At 41.6% G+C, this 25,622-nt stretch overlaps 3 protein-coding genes and 1 pseudogene across 3 annotated transcripts in view; 2 read left to right on the top strand and 2 right to left on the bottom strand.

Annotated features, from left to right (window-relative positions):
• The window catches only part of LOC128657029 (histone H3-like), a 49,153-nt gene that overhangs the window by 2,878 nt on the left and 20,653 nt on the right, over positions 1–25,622 (bottom strand). The window lies entirely within an intron of this gene.
• Positions 440–832, bottom strand: LOC128657032 (histone H2A type 1-like). The gene has a single exon (XM_053711258.1). The coding sequence runs from the start codon at positions 830–832 to the stop codon at positions 440–442; it is 393 nt and encodes a 130-aa protein (XP_053567233.1).
• LOC128657033 (histone H2B type 2-E-like) lies at positions 1,129–1,503 on the top strand. Its single transcript, XM_053711259.1, has one exon. It carries the CDS (start codon positions 1,129–1,131, stop codon positions 1,501–1,503), a length of 375 nt encoding a protein of 124 aa, XP_053567234.1.
• The window catches only part of LOC128657030 (histone H3-like), a 48,588-nt pseudogene continuing 35,464 nt past the window's right edge, over positions 12,499–25,622 (top strand).

The following is a 25,622-nucleotide window of genomic DNA, read 5'->3' as shown; positions in this document are numbered from 1 at the left end:
GGAGAAGCTCCAAATGAAACTATTTCTACCTAAGATGTCTGATGAATTATACTGATTGCATCTAGTGGTAACTTTGTGCAGCTGATCTGACTAAAATAAGCAACAATGTTTTAGATTAGTGTCTCCTGAATTGTACTTATTAGATACATTGTTGTTAATTACATAAATATTCCCCCAGTGGTAAAAGGCAGTGAAATACATTGTATACATTTCTCATGTGTGTAAAAGAGTAAAGTTTATTTTAAGCACTGGTTGTTATTGCATTTTTATAATATAATTTAGTTTGTACAGAGCTATTTTTACATTTTATAAATAATTACACAGATATTGTTGTATTTATCGTGTTGGTGTAAAACTTAGTAATTCAGCTCATTTAGGAGGTGTTGGGGGCTCTGAAAAGAGCCTTTGGGTTGTGCTAAGAGATCTGGGTGTTGGGTTCTCACTTGGCCTTGGCCGGTTTGCTGCTCTCGGTTTTCTTGGGCAGCAGCACAGCCTGGATGTTGGGCAGAACACCGCCCTGAGCGATGGTGACCCCACCCAGCAGCTTGTTCAGCTCCTCGTCGTTCCTCACAGCGAGCTGCAGGTGCCTGGGGATGATGCGGGTCTTCTTGTTATCCCTGGCAGCGTTGCCGGCCAACTCCAGGATCTCAGCGGTGAGGTACTCGAGCACTGCAGCCAGATAGACGGGAGCACCGGCTCCCACCCGCTCAGCGTAGTTCCCCTTCCGGAGCAGCCTGTGCACACGGCCGACTGGGAACTGCAGACCAGCCCTAGATGAGCGAGTCTTGGCCATAGCACGGACTTTACCGCCTTGTTTGCCTCTTCCTGACATGATTAGAAAGTTTTACTGGTAGCAGAGAAACAGTAACTAAATCCCCTCACTATTCTGTCATTTATACCCATGGAGAACAAAGACCTCACTGTGATTGGTCAATTTTGGAGGGAACCAATGAAGTTCTAAATTTATTATACACCACTCATAAGCTACTTTATATATCACATGACATTATCAGCTAATCAGAGATCAGCACACAGACCCGCCCCTATTGATCCCTGACAATAAATAGAGCTATTGGCGGCGCTGTCAGTTATTAGTTCTCTGTGTTGTGAAGAGCTCATTTCCTAGCAATGCCTGAACCAGCTAAGCCAGCGCCCAAGAAGGGCTCCAAGAAAGCGGTGACGAAGACTCAGAAGAAGGACGGCAAGAAGCGGAAGAGAAGCAGGAAGGAAAGCTACGCCATCTACGTGTACAAGGTGCTGAAGCAAGTGCAGCCGGACACCGGCATCTCCTCCAAGGCCATGGGCATCATGAACTCCTTTGTCAACGACATTTTTGAGCGCATCGCAGGGGAAGCCTCCCGCCTGGCTCACTACAACAAGCGCTCCACCATCACTTCCCGGGAGATCCAAACTGCTGTCCGCCTGCTGCTGCCGGGAGAGCTGGCTAAGCACGCAGTGTCTGAGGGCACCAAGGCTGTCACCAAGTACACCAGCACCAAGTAACCCCCCTGCACTGTCATATACACCCAAAGGCTCTTTTTAGAGCCACCCACACATCCACTATCAGAGCTAAAACTTATACTGTAAGCAAAAATCACTCTACATGTATTAGAGATAAAACAACGATCATATAGGTGGTTGTAAGTTTCAAACGGTTGTAATTATAGTGTTTAATTGATTTCTTGTATAAGATCCGTTTATGAATATAAGGCAACTTGTATTATAGTTAACTATAAATTAAAAACCGGTGCTGTGTATGGCGCGTTCTATAATGTAAGTCGCGGTAACGTATTTGGCTACAAATCGGCTTTCATTGATTCAAATTAAAGTTTTTTTTATTCTGTGTGTGTATATATATATATATATATATTGTTGTCATATAACAGCCTTCTCCTCAAAATGTAAAAAACAGTAAATACCATATTTGTTAGTTTGTAGAAAATACTAAATTATACTAACATTTCAGAAGTTTTTTTTAAAAGGGAAAAAACCCCAGATACAGTTAATTTTTTATTGTTTGAAAACAATGCATTTTTAAATAATTTAACAACATGTGAAATAATACAATTTGCACATCAAGTGAGAGAATCACTTATACAAGTGAACATAAAAATATCCAGTAGGTGGCGATGCAGGATAAGAAATGGAATTACAGTACAAAAAATACTTTTTAATTTCATGGGATATTTCCAATAACTGACTTTTAATGTTGGAAATAGCAGGTGTTTTTTTTTATTTTAACACATTTAATGTTGTGTAAGTTATAAAGTACTCATCCATAGTAATTATATATATATATAGGCAAATATACATAACTGCACATAGAACTGTCAGTATTTATAAGAACATAAATTAATGATTGGGGATTATGAAATAGAGAGGAATAAAAATAAGGTCGGTTAATAAGACTTGTTAGTAGAGAGAACCTACACAAATAAAATAATGACAATCACGAGTCCCCGGACTTTTCCCGCAAAACTTACAAAGCCTCCTGTTGCCAAACACCAAGTAACAGAGTTTAACAATGAACAGAAGCTAAAACAAACTCCAGTCCCAAACCACGTTCCTGGGTGGGCCCCGGAGGCGTAAGACATGTAGGAGGAGGGGCCCGTTGACCGGATGGGAGGAGAAGGCCCCGGTCGCTGGGCGGAGCTCAGACAGGAAGTGACGTGCGAAGACCAGGGCGAGGCTAGGCAGTTCCTGAACTTACCTGGTCGCGGAAGCAGCTCCCGAAGATTGTCCAGCAGAAGAATCAGTGTTTGAAGATGGAGATCGAAGATTTGCTGGTGAGGATCCGGTCAGCAGCAGCGGAGAAAGGCTCTTCTTGGATACAGGACCGGATCGGCAGGCTCCTGGGCGAAGAAGAAGGCGGAGTGGAAGAAGGTGAAGTGGCTCCAAGATCCAGACCGGTGCGACAGACACGGCCTCCCAACCGGCTCAGCCCAGAGCACAGGCCACAAGGGACGCGACGCAGACGGAGTCCAAGCAGAGAGGCGAGGCCGGGTAAGAAGTCGGGGAGTGTGTCGGTCGAGCAGGCAAGGGCAGTGGGGGATGCACGGCGGCTCATGGTAGAGGCAGAGGTGGAGGCACAGAAAAAAAGGCCATCAGCAGGTATGAGCAGGGTTAATGCCAACGGCCCAGGGGGGCCTCTTTGTACAGGGGGGGAAGGGACAGTGGCGAGGGGGGGGGGGGAGCGGAGCATAATAGGTGTGGCACTGGGGGCAATGTAGTAGGCAGCCGGGGAGCAGGAGACATGGAGAGCATGCAGGGCAGAAGGCGGGAAATGGATCAGGAGAATAGCACAGCGGGGCTTTCTTTGCAAGCGGGAGATAGGCAGCCGGTAGAATTAAGGGCGGGGCCGCAGCGGGAACCCATAGTGGCTAATAAAGCAGGCACCCAGCTGGGAGAGCATAGGGAGGGGCAACACAGGGTCGTTCCGGCGGCTCGCGAGGGGAGTGAAAACATAAGGGGGCAACATGAGGCTTTGAGGGGCACGGCGGCCCGTGCCGTTACACAAGCAGAGACAGTTTTGGAAGAGGTAGGTAGGGAAAAGAGCCCAATATTATTCAATGATGATGGGGAGGGGGGAGAAATGTTTAACGATGGTAATGGTCATTTCGAAAGGGAGAGGCCCAGTGGGGGAAGCAGGGTGGCGAGTGGGACAAGTCAACACTGGCACAGGGCATCCCGCCCCCTTAAGGGCCGTGGGAGTGGGAGGGGCAGCAATAAAAAATACAACCCGAGTGTATATAGCGAACCGGTGTGCATTGAGGAATTCCCTAGCTCTTCAGACGGGGAAGACATGATTCCCCCGTCCCCTGACCATAGGGGGGATAGTTACAATGCAAGCGGGCGGGAGCAGGGTAAAGAAATTAATTTACACGGAAGAGCAGATGTCGAAAAAAATGTGGGGCAAGCTTTGGAAAAAAGGTTGGATATGAGTAACAATCAGGTTATATACTTAACAAATGCAATGGTGTCCAGGTTACAAGGTAGAGAATTCAGGGACGGCGGCGAGGAAGAGCCTTTCCGCCTAGCAGAATCTTGGACGGACACTATACAGCTGGACACGGGTGAAGAGACATACAGTGAGCAGCCCTCTCGGGTCGGAATGGTAAGTGGCTACGCAAAAAGGGGTAGTGGGGTAAGGGACAGGGGGGGTTATGTTCTACACCAGGTGGGGGAGGCGGTTAGGAGTAGAGTTTTGGGGAGGAGCCCTCTGGGGCAGAGGGGAGGTACGGCCAGGACGGCCAGCAAAGGGAGGGGGAGTGTGACACAGAATAGGAGAGGTATAGCACAAAACAGAATGATGGCAAAAAGTGTTGTCAGGGAGCGGGTGGTAAACACAGTAAGTCGGGCAAGCGACGCAATACCAAAAATCGATACGGGGCCATTTGCCGGGGGTCATGCAGTTGATATATTACAGGTTCACCATGAGGACAAAGGGCCAGCAGAAAATGACCAAGGGGAGAGACGATCACAGTGTGGGGGTCCGCCGCAGACGGAAGTGCCGGCGGTGACGGCTTTGGCAGGTGAGAGTTTTTCTTCGTCACAGCGGAAGGGGCAAGTAGTGATACAGTATCCAGGCAGTTGGTTGAAGGGTTGAGGGCGCTGTTGCGGTCAGATGAGGCTTCAGCTGTACCCGCGAGTACACAGTTGCCGCTGGAGAGGGCATGGGCCCCGAATGGGGCTGAAGGGCCGATGGTGACGGTGGCTAGGCCAAATGTGGGGCCACAAACGGACACGGCAGTAGTCAGCAATGGGGAGGTAGTAGCGATGGCATCTTCGGTAGGGCAACAAGGGGGGGCCGAACCCTCGGAGCTCCGAGTGGCGGATACAGCCATGGCTAGGTCATGCTTATGCTCGATTGGTCCGTTAGGGCTGCATTTAACAAAGGAGGTTAGGGGCAAGGTATGGTCCAGGGAATATATAGAGTTGTTCTCTTTGCTTCCTTTGGAACAGTCTTTTGAAGTAACAGATGATTCCAAAAAAGACAGCGTTAAAAAAGAGGAAGATGAGAGAAAGAGGCGATATAGGAAGCTACCAAAAACCTTTTCCAATTGGCTTCAATCTTTCGTGATTTATGCTAGTGTTATGTCAGAGAGGTTTCCAGAACAGGGAGCTTCCATGTACTGTTATCTAGACGAGATCGCAGCAGCCCAGCGCACATACGGGGGTATGGCGTGGTGGACATACGACGAACAGTTTCATCAGAGGATGGCAGTAAAGCCTGCGATGAGGTGGGATGACCGGGACATGGGGCTTTGGTTAAAAATCATGACGCCACTGAGATCGGTGCAGTCCTTTCGGTCGGGGGCCGGCAGTCCGGCCACAGCTACTTCCACATCGCAGTCCGCGAGCAGAAAAGGTTTCTGCTTTGCATACAATGAAGGGCAGTGTAAATGGGGAACTTCGTGTAAGTTTCGACACGAATGCTCAGGTTGTGGCGGGGCCCACGCCTTTACCAAGTGTTTCAGGAAAGGAAAAGTTGGTTGGAAAGCCGAGTCCCCTAAAGAAGGGGGTGTCCCCAATCAGGGTGGAAAAGATGGAGCCCTGGCTAGGTCATTACGCCAGTAGATGGGGCTGCAGGGAGGAAGCGGCAAAGTTATTACATGGATTTAGGTTTGGTTTTATCATTCCATCGGTTGGAGGTTCTGACCATTTTGCGGGCAATTTGAAATCGGCTAGGGAATGGTCGCAGGTGGTGAAAGAAAAATTGGGGAAGGAAGTGGAACTGGGTAGGATGGCGGGTCCTTTTGACGCCCCGCCTTTTCCAGGATTAAGGCTATCTCCGTTAGGAGTGGTCCCTAAGAAGGATCCTGGAAAATTTAGGCTGATACATCACCTATCCTTCCCGAAGGGTAATTCGGTGAATGAGGGGATCCCACCTGAACTGGCATCAGTAAAATATGCCTCATTTGACTCGGCGGTGGCTATGGTTAGGGCGGCAGGAAATGGAGCGCAGTTGGCAAAAGTTGACATCGAATCGGCTTTTCGGTTACTCCCAGTGCACCCAATTTCACACAAGTTGCTGGGGTACTGTTTTGAAGAGAAAGTGTTCGTGGACCTATGCCTGCCCATGGGATGTTCCATAGCATGTGCATTATTTGAGAGTTTTAGCACTTTTTTGGAATGGGTGGTCAAGGTGCAGGCTGGATTTTCGTCGGTGGTACATTACCTGGACGATTTTCTATTTGTGGGTCCCGAGGGGACCACAGTTTGCGAAAGGTTGAGAGATGTTTTTTACAGAGTAGCGGAAGATTTTGGAGTACCCATTGCAATGGAAAAATCTGAGGGTCCAGTGACAAAGCTGAATTTCCTAGGCATTACGATTGATTCTAGATTGATGGAGTGCAGGCTCCCGGAGGATAAGGTGCAGGACCTAGTAAGCATCATCTTACGATTCTTGTCAGTTTCAAAAGTGCAACTAGTGCAAATGCAGTCCTTGATCGGCAAGCTAAACTTTGCATGCCGGATCATTCCAGTGGGTAGGGTGTTCTGTCGCAGGCTATCATTGGCGACAGCGGGCATTCAACAGCCGCATCATTTCATACGGCTGACGTCGCCCCTTAAGAAAGATTTCAAGGTATGGAAAGTATTTCTGGAGAATTTCAACGGGGTTGCGTTGATTCAGCCACCCAGAATATCGGGTGAGGAGCTTGGGCTAGTGACTGATGCTGCAGGGAGTAAAGGCTTTGGGGCAGTTTTTGGCAACGAATGCACCAGCGTGGCCAACAGAATGGTTTGCGAGTGAATTGATAACAAACTTGGTATTCCTAGAATTCTTTCCGATTTTGGTAGCATTGTTTGTTTGGAGCAGTGAACTTCGGGACAAGTCGCTCCTGTTGTTCACGGACAACATGGGTGTCGTGGCTGCAATTAATAGTTTGTCATCATCCTCGCAGGCGGTGATACGGCTGTTGAGGGTTTTTGTGCTGCAGTGTATGAAATTGAACATCTTGGTCAGGGCAAAACACATACCTGGGGTGCAGAACTCAGTAGCTGACGCACTCTCTCGTTTTCAGTGGCAGCGCTTTCGGGAGCTGGCTCCGGGGGCAGACAAGTTGGGGAAGGAAGTTCCAGAACATTTATGGAGCCTTGGCTCGGGGGATTGGCAGATGTGGTAAAATCTTCACTGGCCCCGAGTTCGTGGAGAGCATACGAAAAGATTTGGAGAGAGTGGGAACTTTTGCTAGTTCAGCAGGGAGTCACAGAGGGCGGACAAGGGTGTCAGAACCTCTTGTTGAAATGGATATGGCAGTGGAAGGGGTGTGGTTTATCCCCCTCCGCTATTGAAAAAAGGCTGACGGCGTTAGCCTTCAGATTTAAGTTGATGGGGATGGTCGATATCACCAAGATGTTTTGCATCAGGCAAATTGTGAGAGGTTTGAAGAAAAAAAGAAGTGGGGCGGATAGTAGAAGGCCGATTTCCTTTTCCTTACTGGCACATCTTTGGAGAGTACTGAAGGTTGTGTGTAAATCCGAGTATGAAACAATACTTTTCCAAACGGCCTTTGCGTTGGCCTTCTTCGGAGCATTCCGGATATCAGAATTGATAAGTTGCTCGAAGAGTGCGCAAGGTGGAGTGGGTATTTGTGATATCGAGGTGACGGACTCACATGTGTCCATATTTTTGAAACGGTCAAAAACTGATCAAGGAGGAAAGGGCAAAACGGTGAGGTTGTATCCCACGGGAGTGGAGTTGTGTCCGTGTAGGGCATTGCAAGAATTTTTGGCAATTAGACCAAAGATGGGAGGGTCATTGTTGTTGCATAAGGATAGCGAGGCTTTATCACAATTTCAATTCCGGAGGGTGTTAGGTAGGGCATTAGACACGGCAGGATTCAATCCGGGGGAATTTGGTTCACATTCCTCCCCGCTCTGGGATTGGGGGAGGGAGTGGTAAAAGGGGTGGGGAGATGGTCATCCAAGTGTTATCAGACTTACGTCCGTCCTCATCTGTTGCTATAATCATGTGTTTCCCCCCCCCCCCTCCTCCTCTTGTCTCACAGAGCCACTGCAGGTCTGGTTAGTGGGCCATTCTTTCATTTATTGGGCTCGAAGGGCGGCAGGGTACAAGGAAGACGGCCTGCAGCTAGGTATTCCGAAAGAAAAAGCGGTTCTCCGGTGGTTCGGGATTCGGGGCCTGCGATTGGGACCAAGTCGTTTTTTTCTGTCGTCGGGTATGCCAAACAATTTACCCGTCCTGACGTATTGGTCATTCATGCCGGTGGAAACGATCTGGGGTCTCTGCCACAAAAAGAGCTGGTCAGGAGGATTAGGAGAGATATGTCAAGATTACGAGAATTATTTCCCGGGATAAGGATCGTTTGGTCCACAATGGTCCCGCGCTTACATTGGAGAACAGCATGGGACCAGGCTAGGTTGGATGTAGGAGGAGGGGCCCGTTGACCGGATGGGAGGAGAAGGCCCCGGTCGCTGGGCGGAGCTCAGACAGGAAGTGACGTGCGAAGACCAGGGCGAGGCTAGGCAGTTCCTGAACTTACCTGGTCGCGGAAGCAGCTCCCGAAGATTGTCCCTCCCTCCCTCCCCAAAGAAAAGTAATGTTAAGTTCATAGGATTGTGAGGGTGCAATGGCCTAGGGGCCGGGACGGTGTGCTAGCATCATCAATTGGCAGACCAAGGCAAGAAGTGGTTGGTGGTTAGCCTCCCAATGGGTGGGGAGAGCTAGGTAATTGGCTCCTTGGGCACGGGGTCCCTTGGAGCTGGTATTTGGTGGTTGGAACGGACTTAGCGCCTTGCGAAGTCCTGAGAAAAAGACGGCCTGGTCTAGTAGTGGTGATGATGAATTTTAACCCCTTGGGGTGGGGGGGTAAGAAAAAGGGAGTACAGTGATGCTAGCGCATTGAGAGTTGGGTTATTGTTATTATTGTTATTATTGTTTTGTTATTGCACTTCGTTTATTTATTGATTTGGTTATTTAAATTATGTTAAATTAATAAACAGGCTGTGGCCAGAATTTTATACCATGATATACGTGTATGTTTCTTTATTCTTAAAGTAATAAGTTATTAATGATGTGGTTTGGTAAAGGGGCCGGTAATGGACGACTCAATAGGTCATTCCTTTCTATATAGTGACAATTGTCTCCTATTGAGATCATTTAAATACTATATACGCAATTAATACACCATAGGCAAATCTTTATAGCCAATTTAGTTAATATTTGATAACTATAATAATTATGCAGCTTTTGTTGTATAGGTCTTGTATATTTATACAATTACTTAACTGTTTTGCTTTTATTCTAGCAGGGCACATTAACACAGCTAAAACTTGTGTATGAAATATAATGTACAGTATTCTTTAGTTTATTGGTGTAATACAATTCCAACTGAAGTATTTAGAATAATAAATACAATTACCGTGAGTTACTGGGGACACTGTTTCTGAGTCTTTAAGATTATATATAAGGAGAAATGTAAAATAATTTACATTGAAGCTAAAAAATAAAGCAAATGCAGGAGCCCGGGCTTTTTTTTTTTTAACCCACTAACGCCTCCTGTAACCAATGACAAGAGGACACGTCACACAACAAATGAAGCTCTAACAAGCAAGAAGTTCTCTTTCAGGTTCGCTCCATCACAAAGTACCACCTATATGTTTTTATATAGAGCTTTATAATGGTTATATAGACACAAAGGAATTAATAATTACCCACATATTTACTATTAGAGCTTGTGCTTACATATGTACATTATTTACAATAAATGGCCATTTTAGTTTACATGAAACGGAGTACTGTCAGTTTTTATAGAGTTTATAGCCATTGCATATTTTACACTATTATACGTTAATTAAACGCCATAGGCTGGAAATACATTAAATAGGAGAGAGGATACACATCTACATTCACCACTATTTAAATACTATTTATAACACGGAGATTGGCACAATTATATCTGTCACATTACGATGTATTTGAAACAAGTATATTTCATTATGCTAAAATGTCACAACTTTTTTTTGATAAGGGGGGGGGGGGGTGGTGGTACATTTGGCTTTAGAAGGGTGATAGGAGGTTATTTATAATTATATAATTTATGTTTAATTCCTAATGCTGGTGCCCACTTGTGTTTGAAGACAAACTGTATGTTTAGCACCAAGGGATAGAATCACTTATACTTTATATCCCTCATTTCACCTAGAAAAACACAGCTGTGACCGGAGCTATAACTTTCCTTTACAAGTGCATATGCTGTAAACATAAATCTATCTCCATGTATTTTATATCAAACAAATGCTCATATACGTAATGTTATGGTTTCATCTCTAGTAGTTTTAGTGTCTAATTGTTTTTCTTGGATAAGATCTGATATAGTTTACGTTTATGAATATAAATTTACTTATAGACTGCAAACAATAAAGTTTATGTATCTATACAATAAGAACAGATAAAGGGGCTAGAGGAGACCACAGCAAGAAGACAATGTGAGTTTCTGTGCATTGTGTTATGGGATGGCGCCTTCTATAACATAATTCTGGGTCACATACAGTAATGAGTTTCCTATCTGCTCTCATTGATACCAAATAAACCGTTTATGATATTCTATGGGTGTATATATTGTTGTTCTTTTAAATGGTCACATTACGGCTTTTCCTTCCAAAGTTAAAAACTATAATAAGTAGCATATTTGTTTGGAGAAAAGACTAAAGTATATTGAAATTTATCTGGGGGGTTTTAAATTAAAAAAAAAGCCAGATACAGTTGACTTATGATTATTAGAAAACAATATATTTTTAAATAATTTAGCAACATGGAATAATACAATTTGCACATAAAGTGAGAGAATCGCTTATACATCTGACCCATCACTTCTCTGCACTTTGATTAGAAAAATAGCGATGTAAAACCAAAAGTGTACAGGGAAAATATTTGAACATAACAATATCCAGTAGGTGGCACTGCAGGATAAGAAATGGAATTAAAGTAAAAACAAAAATATTTCTATTTTCCTGGAAAAATTTCTAATAACTAACTTTCAATGTTAGAATTTACAGAGGCTTTTTATTTAACAAATGTAATTGTATGTAACCATGTAAGTTATAAACTACTGATCCATAGTAACTTTTTTCTGTTTAAATATAAATAATGCATGGATACAAATTTATATAACTGCATATAGAACTGTCAGTATTTATAAAGACACATTTTAATATGGTTAGGGATTATGATATAGAGATAAATAAAAATAAGGTTTGTTAATAATACTTGTTAGTAGAGAGAACCTACAAAGTAAAATAAAATAAATAATGAAGACAATCACGAGCCCGGACTTTCCCCCCAAAACTTACAAAGGCTCCTGTTGCCAACCACAAAATAACAGGGTTTAATAAATGAATATAAACTTAAAACAAGCTCCAGACCCAAATCGTGTTCTCTTCCTTTCCATATAGTGACAGCTGTTTCCTTTTGAGATTTATTAAAAACTAAACGATGCACTAAATAATTTTGAAACAAACATTGATACATTGTTCTTTTGTGGTATTATTTAACTTTTTTTTTTTTTTTATTAAAAACACATTTATGCTTTGTTCTGTAATCTATGTGCTCATCTTTAAAATGGGAATTTAACTTTTATGACCTTCGGTAAATATTGTAATGTTCTTATAAATAAGGCTGCGCATTCATTTTCTTTCTGTTTGTTCCTTACTTCATCAGTAACAATTCCCCTCACATTCTGCCATTCAGCAGATATTACTTAGACACTGTGTATTGTAATGTAAATTATAGCTGGTTAGCTCTGGGAAGGGAAGTGCTGGGAAAGGCTTTACATTATTTACTTGATATTTAATTTTATTTTCTTTATCAGACTTTATGCTGCCAGAAAAGGGACAGAGAATTTCTTTGCTTGGAAATAATAATAATAATAAAAACCTTATTTATAAGAAGCTGAGCTGTGTCGCATTTCTTTGTCTTAATTCCCAGCTCACTTTATTTCCCTAACATCATCATCATTATTATTCATGAATTACTCGATATTTAATTCTATTGTGAAGAAGAATTCTAAAGAGAAGATTAAAACTATTTTAAAGAATCTCTGGAGCCCGCGCTTTTTCCATCACACAATGGCGTCTGTTATTACAGAGGCTGCCTGGAGTCTTATACGATATTTATACATAAGGATTTATACATTTGAGACGCCAATTGCTTTCATTTTTGTTTTCCCCAGAAATTTCAATTGATTTTTACTGTGATTAAATTATCGACACATTTATTTTTCAATACTGATTATAAATGTGATAATACATTAGATAGAACAATGGGAGCCCGGTATTTTTTATTTTTTTTAAAGAAAAAAACAAAACACTAACGGTTCTTGTAGCCAATCAAAGGAGAATACACTAAGTCAGCCAATCATTTTGAAGTGTTACAAATCCCGCCCACTAGTTCCCATTCAGGTTCTCATAAACACAATATAAAGAGCGTTGCCTCCTTCCTGAGGTTATTCATCTACTTTTGGAAGAAACCTGAACATGTCCGGACGTGGTAAAGGCGGGAAGGGATTAGGTAAAGGAGGCGCCAAGAGGCACCGTAAAGTGCTCCGAGATAACATCCAGGGCATCACTAAGCCGGCTATCCGGCGCTTGGCACGGAGGGGAGGTGTTAAGCGAATCTCCGGCCTCATCTACGAGGAGACCCGCGGAGTGCTCAAGGTCTTCCTGGAAAATGTCATCCGAGACGCCGTCACCTACACCGAGCACGCCAAGAGGAAGACCGTGACCGCTATGGATGTGGTGTATGCTCTGAAACGCCAGGGCCGCACTCTCTATGGTTTCGGGGGTTAAACGCAATCTCTTTCCAATCACAACAAACCAAAGGCTCTTTTAAGAGCCGCCCACGTATTCGCTATCAGAGCTAAAGCTTTTATTTGTTCAGTATTAGCGCTGAATAAGGGAATTGGAGTCATTGTTACTCTTGAAGGAAATTGTAGGAACCAAAATGTTTTTGGTTTTAATTAGTCACAAGGTCAAGTAGCGTATTGGTGTAATATTGTATTTGTTCCTCTGATTAGTTGCAGCTCTACTTTATACAGCTTGAACTAAAGCTAGAATGTTGCAATACATAAATAATGAATAAACGTATAAATTGGACACACGGTATACATTAATTTTACAATAAGAAATTATACAATCTCATAATTTATCCATCTGTTGCACGACTGTTTAGTAAACAGGGGGATGCAGCATCTGAAATAAATATTAGAACAAAAACAATGACCAGTAGGTGGCGCTGCAGGATAAGAAATAGAACAGTACAAAATTTTCTTTATTTGTTTTAGGCTTTCAGTTATTTCATTGACCGATCTGTACATGTCTACTAAATATATATTCGGTTTATTTAAATTTCATTATATTATGGACTCACACTGGACACAGGTTGCATTAAACATTAAAAAAACAAGCTTTTTCATTAAAGGCCTCTGTTGTTGCTAAAAAACCACCTGATGTGTACACACACTTGCTTCCTTATCTTATATTTGTCTGGAAAACTAAAGCTCAATACAGAGAAGAATGGAAAATTATCATTTTGTTAGTTAACTATCCTGCAGCCCACTGGGAGTGTTATTTCTTCTGCAGGTTGTGTTTACTTAGGCTTGTCAATAGCTGAGACACCAGTATCACTGTATAAAAGATTTTATTTAAAGGGACAGTCTAGTAAAAAATTAAACTTTCATTATTTAGATAGTAATTTAAAGGAACAGTCTACCATAGAATTGTTATTGTTTAAAAAGATAGATAATCCCTCTATTACCCATTCCCCAGTTTTGCATAACCAACACAGTTATATTAATATACTTTTTACCTCTGTGATTACCTTGTATCTAGGAACCTTCTTCCAGCCCCCTGATCACATAACTGACTGTTTATTATCTATTGTCTTGCACTTAGCATTGTTTTGTGCTAAATCTTAAACAACCCCTGTGCATGAACACAGTGTTATCTATATGGCCCACGTGTACTTTCTGCCTCTTTGTGTTGAAAATAGATTTAAAAAGCATGTGATAAGAGGCAGCCCTCAAAGGCTTAGAAATTAGCATATGAGCCTACCTAGGTTTAGTTTAAACTAAGAATACCAAGAGAAGAAAAGCAAATTTGATGATAAAAGTAAATTTGAAAATTGATTAAAATTAAAAGTCCTATCTGAATAATGAAGGTTTAATTTATACTAGACTGGCCCTTTAAGCCAAAAAAACAACAACAATGTTTTGTACAAACGTCCTTAATCATGTATAAAATTACACTGATGCAACAGACTTAATATACCCATAACCCCTCCCACTTAATTACAGAAAACACCTGTCTTCACCTACATACTTCCATTGTAACTGTTAACTCCCTCTAGTGTGCATAAACCAATTGTTCATTATATTTTGCAGATAAATCAAATAATTTTTCATACAGATACCAAGAATACATTTCTCTTAATCATCATATATACACAGGATAGACACCAATACACAGGGGTATCTAGTGATTTTTTTTTTTAATATTCTTTTTATTTGGATTTTCAACAATGACAAAAATAAGAATCAATCAACAGAAAACAAAACCAACAACTTTCCTTTCAAAGCAGTATTTACAGAATTACCTTTATGAATACCGTACATTATTCACTATTATCTCAGGCATTTAACATTTACTCAGTTCTGTTTTATATGTTCACTACATAATGTGTTTCTTTTTGTCTTTCTCTCCACTTCCCCTTCACCTTCTCTTCTCTTTTCATCTCATCTCGTAATGAAAGGTAGTGCATTTATTATAGGGGCAATAAAAAGTAGCTGTGTTGAGCGGGGCCAAGATAAGATTACTGGTTTCCATTTAGAGAAAAAAAGCCTAAATTGTTTCTCTGAATCTGGTTTTAAGTCATGGATTTCAATAAACATTTGTTGTTTAATTATGTTAGAGAATTCCGTAACCTTAGGGGCCACAGGCGATTTCCATCTTTTAAATATTAAGACCCGTGCTGCTAGGATCACTGTGTTTATTAAACGTTGTTCTTCTTTATCTGTTCTATCATTTAACAAGAAAAAGCTATGGTGTGCTGACATTTGGAAATTCTCTTGAAGAAATTTATTTACCCAGAAATTTATTTTAAACCAGTATTGCCTGATCTTAGGACAAGACCATAGACAATGGAGTAAGTCAGCTTCTTCTTTATTGCATTTAGAGCAATAACCAGATTGATTTCCCTTTGCCCATTTACTCATTCTGAGTGGGGTTAGATAATAATTATTGATTACTTTAACTTGAGTTTCTCTCCAACTGATTAATGTAGTCGCATTTTCTGCTGCCTCTATACTACCTTGTTAATATGTAATTTGGATGGTTGGAAAGTATCTAATCAGATTATCTTGTAATTTGTTAATATGTTTTACTCCTACTCTTATTAATAAAGAGTTATACCAGTATGATATGATGTGGATTCCTACTTTATATAGCTTAATCCCTGAATCTATCTCAGGTTTCTTCCAATCGTCACCATATAAAGATATTATTTGGAAAAAATAATGTCGGAGTTGTAAATACGCAAAGAAATCTTTTGCAGGAAGCTTGAATATTTGTGACAGCTCTTGAAACGTGTATATCGTTCTCGTTCCTATTTGTTTCAGTTGTGTCATGTATATTAATCCATTCTCTCTCCACCTCTCAAATACTTTATTTTCTATACCTGGGCTAAAATCCACTGTCCCTATAATGGGTAAGTTTTGTGATACTTGATACGTATAACCCATTACTTTCAAGTACTTCTGCCATGCTTGTATTATATTTGTGAAGGTACTCAGCTTGCTAATATTGCTAGGTAATTTATTATGTGAGTGATGTAATATAGATTTTAAATTAAATGGTTTTATTAAATCTGACTCTATTTCATAATATGTGACATAATTTGCTTCTGTTACCCAGTCAACCCCAAACTTGATCAATGCTACCCAATTATAATATTGTAAGTTGGGGAGTGAAAGTCCCCCCAATTTTTTAAGTTGTGTAAGTTTCTCTATAGACATACCATGCCTTTTCTCCCCCCAAATGAACTTCGTGCATAACCTGTTGTATCTGTTTATATCTTTAATTTTAATAAACAATGGTGAGTTTTGTAGTAAGAACATTAGCCGTGGAAAGAAAATTGTTTTTATTAGCATGATTTTTGCTGATAATGAGAGGTAGTGGATGTTCCACCTTGTCAGATCATTGGTCAGTTTATCTAACAATTTACCATAGTTAGGGTGGTACCATTCTTTGGGGTCTCTCCCTAGGGTAATGCCAAGGTAATTTATGTGTTGTACTTCTTTAAATATTTTCTTTGAATAACTTTGTGGTGTTTTATTCATCCATAATATTTCTGATTTGTTTGAGTTAATTTTATATCCTGAAAATTGGTTGTAACTGCAGATTATTTCTAATGTCTTTGGGATACTGAAATTTTTATTTTGTAAAAATAAAATAATGTCATCAGCATATAGTGAGATGATCGGGCTTTGGTTTCCTATCTGAATCCCTTTAACTTCATTTCTCAAGCTGACAGCAAGGGGCTCTAGTGCTATATTAAAAAGCAAGGGGGACAGTGGACACCCTTGTCGAGTCCCCCTTTCCATATCTAAATAGTGTGTGAGGAAGGGGGCGGAGCTAACCGTCAAGCTGGAGAGACGTTCATGAAAAGAGCTCTCTCTTACTTTTGCATTTTAAGCATAAATAAGGAGTTTTTATATGTAGATATCAGTTTGTCTCTCATAGGCTCAACTTATAATCTACTTATTGAAGGCTGATAAGTGTGTTTTGAGTGCTTCCAGCTTTTGGGCGAAGAGAAACTTGTGTGAATCGGCACTGACCGGATACTGAGGAACTGCATTGTAGTGCCAGGAGGTGATCCCAACTGGCTGCTTGACACCCACTACTGAGCTCCGGACTGATTATCGGCTGTCCCCTTGATTGCGCATCACTGCTGCCCAGAGGGTCGGGGCTCCGCTCCGGAGCGGCAGCTTATTACCGCATGTGTGATTGTGAGAAGACACCGGGGCCAACTGTCAGCCGCAAAGAATCACTCATGCTTTGACCCCTACCTTTTCTCTTGTGAGGAAGTTTGCTTCGGATGACAGGCCGGTTCCGGACGGGACTTGTGTGGGCCTTAGCAGGAGGCCGGAGAGCTGTGCTGCGCCACTTACTTTTTGGCGCGAACCCTCGCCATCTTGCGGCCTAACCCGTTGCAGGACCAGGAGATCCCAGGCGGAGTGAACCGGTGCCGATCTACAGCTAGCAGCCAGTGAGGAGGGTAAGAACCTACCGCAAGCCGCACCACACTCTTGCATTTACCTGATGCTGGGCTAAGAATATAGAACAGTGTAACACTAATAAGTGCCCTATATGCAGCTAGATTATCCCAGTTTGTAACGGTCCCTGCTCTGGCTATCTAACCAACTCAAGCCAGAAGTGGGACACTTGCCTCTCAGAATTAGCTTGGTGCCATACATCGGACCTGTTGGGAAAAAGCTTATCCCCATTCAGCACACATTTTGCATCATATATCCTGCACAGAGTAATAAAATTACAGACTTGGCTGATTAGCTTACAAAATATAAATGCAGGTATAACTGCTTTGGATCAGAACTAGCCAAGCTTTGCCAGTTAAAAGAAATTGAAGGAACACAAACAGCACCCATAACAGGGCTAGTGGTAGAGCTTAATGAGGTGGATTTGAAATAAAGAGACATAATTGTACAGAACTGCGGCAGACATCAAGAATTGCAGTAAATATAAAGACAGAGAGGTGTAGCGTTATCACTATAAAATCTGTTAGCACATGATACCGAACACCACTGAATACAATTGTGCTTTGCTGGCCTCTATCCCCTTCATTTCCTGCTGAACGCTGTGTCAGTAGGTCATACCCCATTACCCCTGCCCGTCTTCGTCCAGTGGGGACAACTGCCCTGGGGTATAGAGGCTGGTGACATTAATTAACTTCCAGTGTATGGGATGATGGAATGCATGATGACCCATCTACATAGGAAAAAGCCACTGGGAGATGTAATGAGTTAAAGATGTAAAGATGTGTTTTTGAAGTGGTCCAACAATCACACACTGCTCAAGACGAACTACCACAAGTATATATGGAACAGTGCTCCTCTCACCTTACACTATTCTTCCCTCATAGCATTACATAAGCATACTGCCTGAGCATATGGGATGAAGAAAGTGAGGCAGCATTATTAATATATGGAATAAACGCCCCTACTTAGGTAGAGGGGGAGGGTTTTGAAGAACAGTCCCAGAAACACAACCTTTAGTTAATTAAATTGAATCAAAAGGACTTGGCTCTTGATATCTCCTGATTCTGCAAGATTATCTAGACTGTCTACCTGACCGGGGTAGGGACGACACTGAGGGAGATATTCATTATGTCAACCAGGAAAGGGAACAAGACGGATAAAGGGATGAAGAGCACATCTATGGAGACATTTTTCAAAACGCCCAGAGCCCATAAAGTTAAAGATCTTCTTTTAAATGAAGTGGAGGAGGATCCTGAATCTGAAAATGAGGGAGAACCTGAAGACATGACTCCTGTGACCAAGGCGGATCTAAATGCCCTGGTATCCAAACAGGATATTGCGACCAATTTCGATAAACTCTGGGAAAAGATGGATAGCTTTCAAGAGAAGATTACCAACAGTCTTACTGATATCAAAACTGAAATCTCTGAACTGGGCAATCGGGTAGACTCATTGGAAACAGCAACTGATGAAATGAGTGAAGAAGTAGCTGAAGCAGCCCAAACATTAACAAACCAACAACAAATGATAATGGAGCTAGAAGAGAAAATTGAGGACATCGAAAATAGGAGCAGAAGATCCAATATCCGCCTCAAAGGGGTCCCTGAGACAATTGGAGCAGAAGACCTGCACGACTATCTCCAGCAACTATTTAGGGCAATACTGGGAGCATCAGTTGACTCTGAAGTTCAAATAGAAAGAGCCCATAGGGCCCTTAGGGCTAAGCCCAAACCAGATCAACCCCCGAGAGATGTTATACTTAAGCTCCTGAGATACCCCGATAGAGAAAAAATATTGTCAGCTGCAAGACACAACCCCACGTTTAAATTCCAAGGCAACGTTATTCAGTTTTTTCAAGATTTATGCATCAAGACCCTACAAAGAAGATATACCCTCCGACCACTCACCCTCCTCCTCAGGAAACACCACATTCCATACAGATGGGGTTTCCCCTTTGCCTTGCATGTAGTGAGAAATGGCAGAACTGCCACGATCAAGAACACAGCGGAAATACCTGATATTTGCAAATTTTTGGAGCTGGATCCACCAGAAATTACAGAAAAGGAAGCAACAACAAGCTCTCTGGAACTTTCTCACTCTCAGGCAAAGTCTCAGAGACCGAGATGGAAAAAAGTTACTAAAAAGAAAGCTAAGACTTGAAAACTAGATATAATAAGGGCAGCACCCACTGGAAAGATTTTTACTTTTCTGCTGTAAATTTATAAGACATAGGCAAGGATCATTAACCCCATGACAAAGAGAGGGTTTGAGAGGACACTAAGCCTAAGAGACTGTTGTATGATCATTAACGTTCATAAGATGCTTTATATTGTGGTTTTTGTTGTGACCATGTACAAAACACACACTGTGGTGGTGTTGGTAAAAGATGACCAGCACACTGTTATATTGTAATATGTTTTTGGTTATATTAATGTTTATGTTTTTGTTCTTTGGAGTCACGGGATGCCCCACGAGTACGCAGAGCTCATCAATCATAGGTGAATCGCTAAGAGGTTGGGAGAGGTCTCATCAGAAAGAGAACAAGGTACCCTTAGAATACCCAACCACTGGTAAGAAAAGAGTAGTGCACAAATATATGCTTAAGAATGTCATTAGCTAGAATAACATTGCTCTCGCATAATGCGAGAGGTCTCAACACCGACATAAAAAGAAGGACAGCACTGACTAATTATAGACGACTGAAAGCTACTGTAATTTTCCTCCAGGAGACACATTTCCTGCACTCCACCATTCCCAAATACTGGGCTAGAGACTTTCCACAACAATTCCACTCTACGATAGATTCTAAAAAAAGAGGAGTCTCTATTCTTATACACTCCTCTATACCTTTCACACACAAAGAAACTATAGCAGACAAAGACGGCAGATACCTCCTGGTGTCAGGTCAAGTAGGGGGAATAGATATAGTCTTTTGCAACGTGTACGCCCCAAATGAACAACAAGACAAATATTTTCAAAATATATCTCATCTACTAACTGACTGGTCTAGGACACGTATAATCTTAGCAGGAGACTTTAACATAGACATACAATCACTGATGAAACACACATCCAACCTGCAATCTAAAAAGAAGACTAGACAGAAAGGGGTAGCTAAGAACATAGGGGGGATGCTTGAGCAGCATATGCTGCAGGACACTTGGCAAGTACTTAATGGGGATGCTAGAGACACCACATTCTACTCATCGGCACACAACAGTTACTCGAAGATAGATTATGTGTATACGAGTCAGATACTGCAACCGATATTACAACATATAGATATTCTTCCGTGTGTATGGTCAGATCATTCAATTACTAAACTATGTCTAGGGGACCTATTGGACCCAAAGAGAACAAGATCATGGACTTATGATCCGTCTTGTATTAAAAATCCGCTCGTAAAAGATAAAATTCTTAAGGATCTAGAGGAATATTGGCAGATTAATGTAGATACCACGAGTAACCCTATTATACCATGGGCGGCACATAAAGCAGTGATTAGAGGTATATTAATTAAAGAAAAGACAGCAGCTAGGAGACAACACACCCTACTCCTGACACAATTATACTCGGAGATTACTTCACTAGAGAGGGCACATAGAATAACTAGATCCCAAGCCACATTGACGCAATTGCAGAGCACTAAGAATAAGCTACAAACTATATTAAATGAACAGTCCGTCAAAGCGGCACACAGACTGAAAACAAACTACTTTATCTTCTCAAATAAACCTGATAGATATCTAGCGAAAAAAATCAGGGACAATTATCAGGCCTTATCAATACCGAGCATACAGAACTCAAAGGGACACATGACATCCCACCCACAGGAAATTGTTGACACATTTGCTCACTTTTATAGCGACTTGTATGATGGGACTAAAGTGCAACACTGCCCTCTGACGGAAAAAGTATTTGATTCTTTTTTACATAAAGCGGACCTGAAGCCAATTTCTGAGGAAGATAGGGAAGCCCTGGACGCTAAAATTACACCTGAGGAGGTACGAGCTGCTATTAAAGATCTTAAACCTAGCAAAGCCCCAGGTCCAGATGGATTCCCAGGGGAATACTATAAAGCTTTTAGAGATATACTATTGCCTCACCTGGTGGTGTTTGCTAACCACATTATGGAAGGGGGAGAAATACCTACAGAACTGCTTCAGGCTAGGATAGTGGTGATCCCAAAACAGGGAAAGGACCCCCATTTCTGCGCTAATTATAGACCAATTTCCCTTATCAACCAGGACCTTAAAATAGTTACTAAAATACTAGCTAATAGACTGAAACACATCCTGCCCTCAATCATACACCCTGATCAAGTTGGATTTATTAAGGACAGGGAGGCCCCCGACAATATACGTAGAATGGTATCGGTTATTGACTTTCTTCGAGACAAAGGGATGCCTTCTCTGATCCTATCTTTGGATGCGGAGAAGGCATTCGACCGAGTTGACTGGAAATATATGTTGAGTGTGCTGTCACTAATGGGTTTTGAGGGACGGTTTGTGAAGGCCATTAAGGGATTATATTCGACACCCACGGCACAGGTTAGAGCAATCGGACACCAATCTGAGACTATACATATACTTAACGGTACACGACAGGGATGCCCCTTATCACCCTTAATCTTTGCGCTATGCATAGAACCCTTAGCTGCATATATACGTAATTGTCCTGATATCTGGGGACTGGAAGTAGGGAAGATACATCATAAAATTACCTTATTTGCAGACGATGTGTTGCTCACCATTACGAAACCGCTCATCTCGTTACCACACGTATATCATGCCATACAATTATTCTCCCAGATATCGGGGTATAAAATTAACACAGACAAATGCGAAGCACTCCCCCTATCGCTACCTAAACATACCATGAAGGCAATCGAATCAAATTTTGACTTCAAATGGGTATTAGACGGGCTCAAATACCTAGGGATAAAGCTGACTACCCACTCTTTTAAATTGTATGCTGCAAATTATTTTTCCCTTTACAAAGCAATTAGGTCAGACTTAGGAATGTGGAGGAAAATGGGATTCTCCTGGTATGGAAGGTTATCTGCTGTCAAGATGACGATTCTACCCAGAATCCTCTATCTGTTCAGGGTCCTCCCAATTAAAGTTATCAGTTCAGACTTAGAGAACCTCCAAAAAGACATACACAGATTTCTGAGGGATAATAAACACCCGAGGATCCCACACCAAATCCTGACAAGGCATAGACAGTTGGGGGGGGTGGGTGCCCCTAATTTGCACGATTATTACACAGCAGCTAGACTAGCGCAAAATTCAATGCTTGGGAGAAGACAAAAAGATGTTCTCTGGCCTGCCTTGGAGGCTGCTATGGGGGGAATGGAGGGACCCGAAGATATTCTCTGGGGTAACATAAAGAATAGGGACTCAGAGATCTATCATAATAAATCCACAAAATTGGCCAAACAACAATGGACCAAGATACAGCGGATAGGGAAACTGATACCTAGACAAACCCTGATAATACCACTAAAATACTTGATAAATGAAGAGTTTCTATACCATATCAAAAAATGGGAAAATAAAGGCTTATACAGGGTGGCAGATATATATTCACAAGGCAAATTACTGACCTTCACACAGCTTAGACAGAAGCTAGAACCTATTCAGATACACTGGTTCCTCTACTTACAGATCACATCAGCTATACAAACATATATCAGTAAGACCACAATACACAGTCCAAAAACGACTCTCGAAAATTTATGTTTAGCAATCAACAGACCCAAGAAAGCAATATCTAGATTATACATATCACTACAGGAAACTAAATACACGACTAAATCTACATTGCTACTAAAATGGGAGGAAGATATTGCTAGAGAACATACGATTGATGACTGGAATGATATATTTCATTACGCTAGTAAGGGCCTCATTAGTGCAGACCTCAGAGAGAATGTACTGAAGACAACCTTTAGATGGTACTTAACACCAATGAAAACATCTCATATGACGTTAGGAAACTCTAGATACTGTTATAGGGGTTGTAAAGTTAGGGGGTCATATCTTCACATGTGGTGGGACTGCCCTAGAGTCCAAAACATTTGGAGGAAATTGTCTTTAATGCTCAGCACCCTGTTAAACGAAAGGATTTCTCTTACACCAGCCCAGGCGCTGATGCATGAGACACTCCCGAGACTAAACGCACATATAAACACTTTCATTAGAATCCTATGTACCACCACAAGAATAGCTATAGCTAAATATTGGAAAAATGAGGCGCCAACATGGACAGAGGTCCTCAACAGAATACAGATGGTTTATTCGTTGTACGAGACAGCAGCATTTATTCAAGAAACAGGGCCTACATTCCAGAAGATCTGGTTTTACTGGATGATCAGGGAAGGTGAAGGGACAGGGTAGGGGAGAGGGACGAGAATTTCTTGGAGACAGACAATGACTGACTTGATATAGGAGACTACCCAACAAAAGGAAAATTGATGAGAGAGCTACTAATAGCCATATAAATAGGTACTAGGTTGGGGGGCACCCGTGACTCCATGAGTTTGATGTGTTGCAATACAGGAGTTATTGAGTTATGTTTATTTGTTCTATTTAGATAAATGATATTACTGAAATTAAAAGAATATTACCCCCCAAGATTATATACTTCCAATATGAACTACAATAGCCAAGGACATATAAAAGAAGTAATTGAGGGAAAAATATGAAAATGAGAGAAACCTCCATAGGCTTTGAGATAGACTGCAGCAAAGGTAGTAGATTAGCTTGACTGTTGATATTTTATAATTAAATGACTAAGGCCAAAGTTAGAAAGTTTCAATTGCAAACCTGCTCAAGGAATGGTCCCTAGGCGAGTACTATGAGATCCTTAGAATACAACTATGAGTAAGGTAATAGCTACTCTGCTGCTGTAAGCTCTTTGTATTTTTTTTTATGAATCTTGTGCTTTTTCTTTTGTCTTTCTCATTGTATGTCACATGTAATGTATCAGTTGTAAATGGAGGAGGTTTGTGGTTTAATAAAAAATATTTTATCTAAATAGTGTGTGAGTCCGCCGTTAACTAGTAGTTGGGAACGTGGTTTATTATAAATTAATTTAAGAAATTTAACCAAATTTCCCGAAAAACCAAAGTTGTTAAGTGCGGTAAACATATGGTCCCATATAATAGAATCAAATGCTTTTTCAGCATCGATTGTTAGTAAAGCTAGATCTTTTTTCCTGTGTTTATTGGAATGTTGTAATTTATTGAAGTAATGTTCTAATATTAGGAGTACCCTACGAGTGTTGCGTACTGCATTCCTGTCATGTATTAGCCTGTCTTACTGCCCCTTTAACAAATTTCCCAGTATCACCTTAAATACCAGCATTCCACTTCCTTCCTTGCTTGGTATTGTTCGTCTGCAACTAGCTAAGCTGCATCCTGATTAGCTCTTCAGCTCTACTGTGTCACTCCTGCATCGGCTAGTCTCTACTGCCTGTCTGTTCTGTTCACAGCGCTAACGGATCTGCCGCCTCTGTGACGTCACACGCCAAGCAGGGCGCCTGTCAGCTCTCCTCTCCACAGCACTACCGCTGCATCCGAGCTGTCCTCTAAACTCTGCTCTACCGAACTCTCTTGCCTCAGCTTACCAGGTATTTAACCCACACGGGTTACTTTGTATTTCATGTTACTATTATGGCCATGCTCACTTTTTCTATATTGCGCATAATATCAGCTTAACACTGTGTTATTGTCTATCCCCTGACTACAAGCTCACTGTCAGGTTGCTGTTTACCAATCTCCCCACACATGCTGCAAAAGCCATTACCTACCTGTGAGCCCCTATTCACATATCAACTGCTACCTGTGCATGTTGGGCTATTACACATTACTTAGGGGTAATGTCCATGTAACTGCCCTCTGCACAAATCTGCTACAACTTCTCATTATAATATTATTTCAGTGGCTGTGGTCCAACCCATACTTTGTTTTATTGCAGGCATTGCCTGTGATCCTGACAGAAATACTAAGCCCTTTATAACATGGACCCAACTGAAATGGCCTCACACATACAAACACTTACTAATAAAGTAGATCTCCTAACTGAAGGACTTACTACACTTAAGCTAGAAAATGACAATTTAAAAACATACATCAAGGAAGTTGTGGAAAGGAAACCCCCTCCACAAGAACCCCATATCAGCTCCCCTGAACCCTTCTCTGGGGACAGAAAAGTTTTTAGGGAATTCAAAAACTCCTGCTACCTATTATTTACCCTTAAGCCTTTTACTTACCCCAATGACAGGGTAAACGTTATGACTACAATTTCCTACCTAAGAGCTGAGCCC

This window comes from Bombina bombina, chromosome 4 (assembly GCF_027579735.1).
Source record: "Bombina bombina isolate aBomBom1 chromosome 4, aBomBom1.pri, whole genome shotgun sequence".
NCBI classification, from domain to species: Eukaryota; Metazoa; Chordata; class Amphibia; order Anura; family Bombinatoridae; genus Bombina; species Bombina bombina.
The sequence above is the reverse complement of the archived record's forward strand: the minus strand, read 5'-3'. Positions and strand labels throughout refer to the sequence as shown.